This window comes from Gavialis gangeticus, unplaced genomic scaffold (assembly GCF_001723915.1).
Source record: "Gavialis gangeticus isolate Ggan-Ray unplaced genomic scaffold, GavGan_comp1, whole genome shotgun sequence".
Lineage (NCBI taxonomy): Eukaryota > Metazoa > Chordata > Crocodylia > Gavialidae > Gavialis > Gavialis gangeticus.
The window spans coordinates 4,557,473-4,564,584 of record NW_017729001.1 but is presented as its reverse complement, the minus strand read 5'-3'; the positions used below and the strand labels follow the sequence as shown (position 1 = coordinate 4,564,584).

Genomic DNA, 7,112 nt, shown 5'->3' with positions numbered 1-7,112 from the left:
CACCTTCTCGTCTTTGGGTTTTGGTGCTGGTTTGGGAGGTTCCTTCTCCTTTACCTCTTTCTCCTCAGCCTTCACAGCTTCCTTTTTCTTTTCAGGGGCAGAAGGCTCAGGAGCAGCAGCTTTCTTCTTGTCCTCCTCTTTGGGTTTCTCCTCCTCCTTCTTCTCAACCTTAGCCTCAGGTTTGTGTGGCTCTTTGGCTGGGGTTTCCTTTTTGGGTGCCTCCTCTTTCTTGCTTTCTTCCTTTTCCTCAGCTTTTGGCTTGGCTGGGGCTTTCTCCTCTTTCTCCACTTGTTTCTCTTCTTTCACAGGTGCCTTTGTTTCCTTCTGGGGTGATTTGATGGGTTCCTTCTTGGGGACAGCTTCTTTCTCTGGTGACTTGACCTCCTCCTTCACAGGGGACTTGGCCTTCTCTGGAGACTTGGCCTCTTCCTTTGCAGGGGATACAGGTTTCTCAGGGGGCTTGACTGCTGGAGACTTGGCCTCTTCCTTTGTGGGGGACTTGACCTTTTCAGGGGACTTGGCCTCCTCCTTTGTGGGGGATGCAGGTTTCTCAGGGGACTTGACCACTGGGGATTTGGCCTCCTCCTTTGTGGGGGATGTGGGTTTCTCAGGGGACTTGACCACTGGGGACTTGGCCTCCTCCTTTGTAGGGGATGCAGGTTTCTCAGGGGACTTGACCGCCGGGGACTTGGCCTCTTCCTTTGTAGGGGATGGGGACTTGACCACCGGGGACTTGGCCTCTTCTTTTGTGGGGGATATGGGTTTCTCAGGGGACTTGACCACTGGCGACTTGGCCTCTTCCTTTGTGGGGGGTGTGGGTTTCTCAGGGGATTTGGCCTCCTCCTTTGTGGGGGATGCAGGTTTCTCAGGGGATTTGACAGCTGGGGACTTGGCCTCCTCCTTTTCTGGGGGTTTGGTCTCCTCTTCCTCACCCTCTGCTTCTGCTTCAGATTCTCCCTTTTCTTCCTCTTTTGCCTCAGTTGCTTCCTCCTCCCCTTCAGCCTCCTCTTTCTTCTCAGCCTCCTCTTCCTCCGTCACCTCTTCTGTTACCTGGATTTCCTCCGTCTGCTCCTCCACAATTACAGTTTCCTTCTCAGACTTCTCCACCACCTTGACCTTCTCCTCACTTTTCACTTTTATGTGGGTAGGGATGCTGGGAGTCTTAGGAAGCATCTCGGGGAAGGGGAATGGCCCAACTCCGATGCGGTATTCTTCTCCTTCCAGGAGCTTTCTGTTGGGGAGAGTAGGGTAGGTAGAAAAGGGAAGTCAGATTTTGCTTTTTAAACCCCCAAATGGCATTGGTAGCCTTGCCTTTGCTTTAGTAACCTCTTGAGATCTCATTTACCAAGGATTCCCTTATTTCTACTTGATATTCAGTCCTCCAATCCCTCGATGATGAGGCTCCAACCCATCAATGATACTGAATACAGGATGTTCCCAAACAGGGCTTGGAAGACTGGGTTGCTCTCCCACAAACCTGCTACAGCAGCAGTTAGCAGCCTTTACAGGTTAGGGATCAGAATGACTCCACTTGAGTAAGAGGCAGGTAGTGAGATGAGCACTAAGACCTAGCTGCTGCCATGTCTCTCCATGGCAGTCAATGTAGAAACAGAGAGACTGCTGCTAAAGCCCTCTCCCACCAAACACTTCCAAAGTCCCATATCCTCAGCCAGATTAAATGACTCTCCAGACCAAATCTGAGCTACAGACCATATATTGATGACACCTGTGCTACAGGGTTTCACCCCTTGATCTCTGCATGCATCCCATGGCTGGAAGAAATCTCAGAAGCCATGTCCAGCCTAAGACTCCAGTGGCTTGGTGTTTAATGTGGTAGCACCTCTTGTGCCTCAAAGGCAAATGGTTTCTTAGGTGCAAGGAGGGTGGTGGCCTAAAAAACTGGTCCTGCTGGATATTTGGCTTGATGCTGAGGGAAGACTGTGGAATAAATTAGGTTGTCCATTGGAGGGAAGGCACTGAGGGTGACAATGCTGCATTGTTCCTGTGGATTGGGGCAGAGGTGTTGAAAGCACAGCTTGGGCATGCTTAGCTCTGAATATTTTTGAGGGACTGGCTTCAAAAGCCCAAACATTGGCCTTAGCTCCTAATACCTCATCTACACTCCCCACTTCCTGGTCCTAGTCTCATACCTGTAAGCAGAAATTTCTATATCCAGGGCCATTTTGACATTCAGCAGGTCCTGATACTCTCGAAGCTGAGCTGCCATCTCCCACTTGGTGTTCCTCAGCTCATTGTCCAGCTGCTGTATGGTTTCCTGCATCAGAAATACAGGGGGAGATCCAGTCTGGTTTGGACTGCCCTGGTTCACAGCAGACACCCATTTCCACATGCAAAGCAATGTCTGAGCTGCAGCTACATGCACTGGACTCTCCTTGACCAGACCTTATTTACATCAGTTGCTAGATAGTGGGACGCTAGCCAGACAGTAGTGTGCAAGTCACTGGGGAGAGTCTCACCTTGAAGTCCCAGGAGATCAGATACCCACCTCTTTTCTGGATCAGTTGTATCCAGATTTGATTCCACCCTCATGTGGCCTGTAGTATTCTAAGAACATCACTAATAACAAGATCTTGTCTCAACAGCAAGGGAAGCTGATCTCCAGTCCCCACAAAAGGCAGCAATGCCCTTTTGGTAATGATTTGCAGGAGAAGATCATAGTGCAATACTAAATGCTCAGAGACCTCAGAGCTAACCCTGTTGTCCTATTCTTTCAGTTCTACCCTTTGCTACATGTTACCTGGTAGGATGTAACATCAATCTGATGGCGCTCTTCTGTGTCTTGTCTTTGCCTCTCTAGAGATTCCTTGGTTCCCTTGAGGGCTTCAAGTTCTGTCAGCTTGGTCTGGAGCTGCCGGCGGTATTCAGAAATCTCCTCCTGGGCAGAGCGGATGGCATTTGTGTTCAGCTTGGCAACTTCAGACAGCTTATCCAGCCTCACTAGAGTGGGGGAAGCACAAGGAAGCAAGAGGAAAAGCGGGATGGACAGAATAAGTGGGTTAGACTACTTTAACAGGTCAGCTACTCCAATCAACTGAAAAAAATGCAGGATGCTCTGTCCCAAAAGCATTGCAGGCAAATGACTACCCAGCCTCACCTTGAAAACCCCAAAGAAGAATCTGCAGCATCCCTGGGCAACTTGCTTCATTGTCCTACTGCCCCGACAGTAAGGGAGTTTTTTCAGAGATGTAATTGAAATCTGCTTTGCTGCAGTTTTAGTCCATAGCTTCATGTCCAGGAGGAATTCTCTCCTCCATTAACTAAAGTCTGCTCTCTTTCAGCAGCCCTTGTTTAGTGTCAGAGTGCCTGCTGGTCCGTCTCTCCATTGTCAGGGTTTCTCAGAGACAGCCAGAATTCTGCAGTAGCCCCATATGGCTACTCGCATTAACCCAGCCCCAATTTATTTTGGGTAGGGTTTTTTTCCATTGCAGAGAACTGCTAAAAGGCAGAGCTACTGACTCCACTGCTGCATTAGGAACAATTAAGACTGTTGGAAAAAGAATAGCCTGCTGCTCTCTTTTAGCTAGCATAGAAAGAAATTCCCCAATGCAGGCCCTCTGGTCAGCACATATCTCTGCAACATAGTCATAGTTCTCTGCAACTGATTTTAAAAAACTGCATCTCTTGAGCACGTTTATACAACCCTTGCAGCAGCCAGACACTAGCCACAGTTGTTCCCCTGCTTTCCCTGTGGCAGGTTAAGGGTGCTTTGGGCAATATGTCTTGTAGTTGTGCAATAGGATTGACTGTGTAGTTTTAAGAATAGATTTGACAAGGATTTGTATGGGATGATGGATGGGGTTGATTCTGTCTCGAGCAAGGAGCAGGGATAGATGACTTTTAGAGGTCTCTTCCCACCCTACTTCCTATGATTCTATGAGCCCCAAGGTCCTTGAAGATGGAAGAGACCTGTTTGATCAGAAAGTCCATCTCCTTGAAACCGTACAGTATATTCTTTCAGATATTAAATGGCCATTGTACTAATCAAAAGGCCAATGGGATTTATGGTGCTGAAGATCTCAAGAAGCAGATTAGTCTCTCTAATTTTCCTTATAGGAATGGTGATGTTCCAGCCTAGCACCACAATTTCACAAAGCAGGCTAGGAAAGCCAGCATTAGCCACCACCAGCTCCCTCACAATCCCCACCTGTAGCAGCAGAAACATGTAGCAGGGACATAGGTTCATTTTAACGACAGTTTTTGCTGTACCAGCTAACTCAAGAGTCTGCTTCACTCCAGTGACCTTCCAAGAAGGTTATGGATGGAGTCATGTATTCTCACTTCTCCCTCTAGGGCAGCCACTTCCCTATCAAGTTCCCCAGGTGCTGATCCCTCCCCAGGTTAGTCTGAAAGTAAACTCTACTAAGTTTAGATCTCTGAAAAACAAATCAGCACAGATCAGGTTCAACCCCCCAGCATGAGTTAGCAGGCTCTGCTGCATGGCAATGTGCAGCCAGAGAGAAGCATCTGAGGCTGATGATCCAGCTCCACAGGCACTCCTGGCTGGCAGAGGCTGGGAGAGCTGCAGAACACTGATCCTTCTCAGGACGTACGGGATGGGACCATCAGAGGAAGATGGTGAAACAGCATTTTGAGGATAGTGAGAAGGACAGAAATGCATGCAAAATTCCATACCCACAGTGGAAACATGGAAATGCCCTTGTACACAGTTGTGACCAGAGCCAATATGCCCTCAGTGGAAGGGAAGGATGTTGGGATCCTGCCTAGGCACATGAATGGATTCACTTTAATAGGTCTATTCCATCTCTGACTTGTGTGAACCCAGGGAATCAGAACGGATTAGGAAAGCAGCAGGGGACAAGGGCTATTCCTTGCTAGTACTGGGCTGGTGCAAGGATATGAACCTTACCCTCTCATTATGCCTGTGCAATGTCTACTCAGGCTCTTGAAGGGCAAGCTGGGTATGAGCTGCTGGACATGCTCTTGGGGCAGCGTGTAAATGGTCAGGAAGGACTGATCACCTCCATCTTAGCATTAGCTTGTGTCTGCAGAGGACAGATGCTCTCAGTTATGGAGCACTATTTAGCAATACTGACTACCTCCTTTTCCCAGCACTATGCCCTGGAGTGCTGGTCTGTGTCCCTGGTTATTGAAGCTGCAGAGACTTCCAAGCATCTGGCTTGCACCCCAGGCATGGTCTGCAGAAAGAGGGAGCTGACTGCATGGCAGCTGTAGAGATAGAGAAGGGACAGGGAAAGGACAGCCCCAGAACAAAGGCTGTCATAGTAGAGGCACAGGCCAAGGCTGACAACCAGTGTGAGCAGAGTGGTGTCTGGGACAAGGGGAGGGAGCGGGACTGCAGTCCCAGGGGTGGCTGTTCCCAAGGTGCCCTGCTGCTGCTGCCCAGGGGGTAGGCAGTGCAGCATTATAGTAGCACCACGGGCAGAAGGCCAGCGAGCGTCCCTTCCAGCCTCAGAGCCCTCTGCACTGGAGTGAGGAGGCAGCAGTCTGGAGGCAGGTGCTCTGAGGAAGATTTCCAGGGCATCTCATTTTCCCTGGACCCTGCTTGAGGCGAGGGGCTGCCCTCCACCCCAAACAGGGATTCTGGAGCAGGGCTGGGGACAGCAAGACGGGGTCGCCGGTGCTGCGCTGCTGCTTTGTGGAGAGGGTGCTGTCCTTGGTCCTGCTCAGGCCCTGTGCCAGGCAAATGACCGGGGCCTGCCTTTGACTTGAGTAGGAGCAGGCTGGCTTTCCCCGAGCTGAGTGCACTGAGCAGCTACACTCAGCCTGGGCTGCCCTAGAGCTCAGGGCAAGGCAGCAGGAAGCAGAGAGCAGGTTCCCAGCTCCAGCAGGCTCAGGGAGGCAGAGCGGGGCTTTGTGCAGCTTACTAGGGGCTGGATGAATGGCTCCAAGGGCCTCAAGGTGGTTCTGAGAGGAAACGCCCTCCTTCCCCCAACTCTGCAGTGTAGGGACAGTACTGCATCACTTAACACAGGATCCCCAGCAACCTGCTAAGCCCCAACCAGATTCCCATGGAGATCCAGCTGGTTTCTCTGTCACACATGCAGGCAAGTGCACTCCATAGCCAGGGAGCAAGACAAGGATGCTAATGATCACCATTAAGAATGAGCAACAACAACAATTCATAACTGTTTTCAGTGCTGCCTTTCCCACTATCTCTTGATTGCTAAAACCTTGTTCACACTGCTCACCATGTAGCAAGAGGCAGCTGCATATCCCTGGCTGGCACATGCCAGCAACATGAATCAGCAGCAACTGTACCCATGGGGAGGGTTCAGATGGTGTTGGCTTGTTGATTTAATTGGCTTCAGATTCTGGACTGGCACAGGTCCACAGGAGCCTCCAGCCCCATCAGACCTCTGCCTGCGAGGGCCTGGGATTCAGTGTGGGAAGTGTTTGCAACAGTACTGGGAGTGGAGGGGGAGGGAGGTTTGCAAATCACAGCACTGACCGTGGGGTAGCTACAAGATAAAAAACAAAGGAGAGATATCGACTGGACCCTAGGGACACGGACTAGCCCTGAAAGGTCTGTTCCAAAAGAAAGTGGCCGACAGAAGCCCCGGTGCTGAGGGGATTAGATAGTCCCCATTCCCTCATCTCTGACATGGGGGCTCCCGCGGTCCCTGCACTTCAGTGGGAGCACTGCTTCAGAAAGAAGCGGAAGATCCCTCCCCCCTGCCCAGCAGCGCAGAAGAGCATGGCATGAAGGGCGTTTGTTTCAGTGCTGAGGTCTGCCAATTCATTATCCACGGGTCCCATTACAAGGTGGAAAGCGAGTCCCCAGCTCCCCAAGCACCGGTCTAGTTGCAGGAGCTAATGATCCCAGCCCTAGGGAGCTTGGGGCACTGCGCTGGCTCTGGCTGCCCTTGCAGAAGAAAGGAGAGTTGCCGATGGCCAGCTCATCCCCCGCCCCAAGCTGAGCCGAACTAGGGGCGGGAGGGTGGGTCCCGCCAGGTGACTCGCGCCAGGCTGCGGGCTCCCCTGCAGGGCGGCACGGTACGGGGGACCCCAGCCCCGCCCCGCTTCGGGCCGGCCTGGCTGCAGGCGGCTCCTGACTCAGCACGGACTGCGGAGCCTCCGGGGGCCCTCCTCCCCCGCCCCGGCCCCCGGCC

General features: G+C 51.7%; 1 protein-coding gene across 1 annotated transcript in view; it reads right to left on the bottom strand.

Moving 5' to 3' along the window:
* Window positions 1-3,166, bottom strand: part of NEFH (neurofilament heavy) — a 9,274-nt gene extending 6,108 nt beyond the window's left edge. Inside the window, exons 1-5 of the mRNA XM_019506623.1 lie at window positions 3,116-3,166; window positions 2,759-3,022; window positions 2,151-2,275; window positions 637-1,231; window positions 4-522 (exon numbers count right to left, since the gene is read on the bottom strand). Of these exons, the coding sequence (XP_019362168.1) occupies window positions 4-522; window positions 637-1,231; window positions 2,151-2,275; window positions 2,759-3,022; window positions 3,116-3,166 (1,554 nt within the window). The remainder of the gene's footprint in view (window positions 1-3; window positions 523-636; window positions 1,232-2,150; window positions 2,276-2,758; window positions 3,023-3,115) is intronic.
* Between the last annotated feature and the right edge of the window lie 3,946 nt (window positions 3,167-7,112).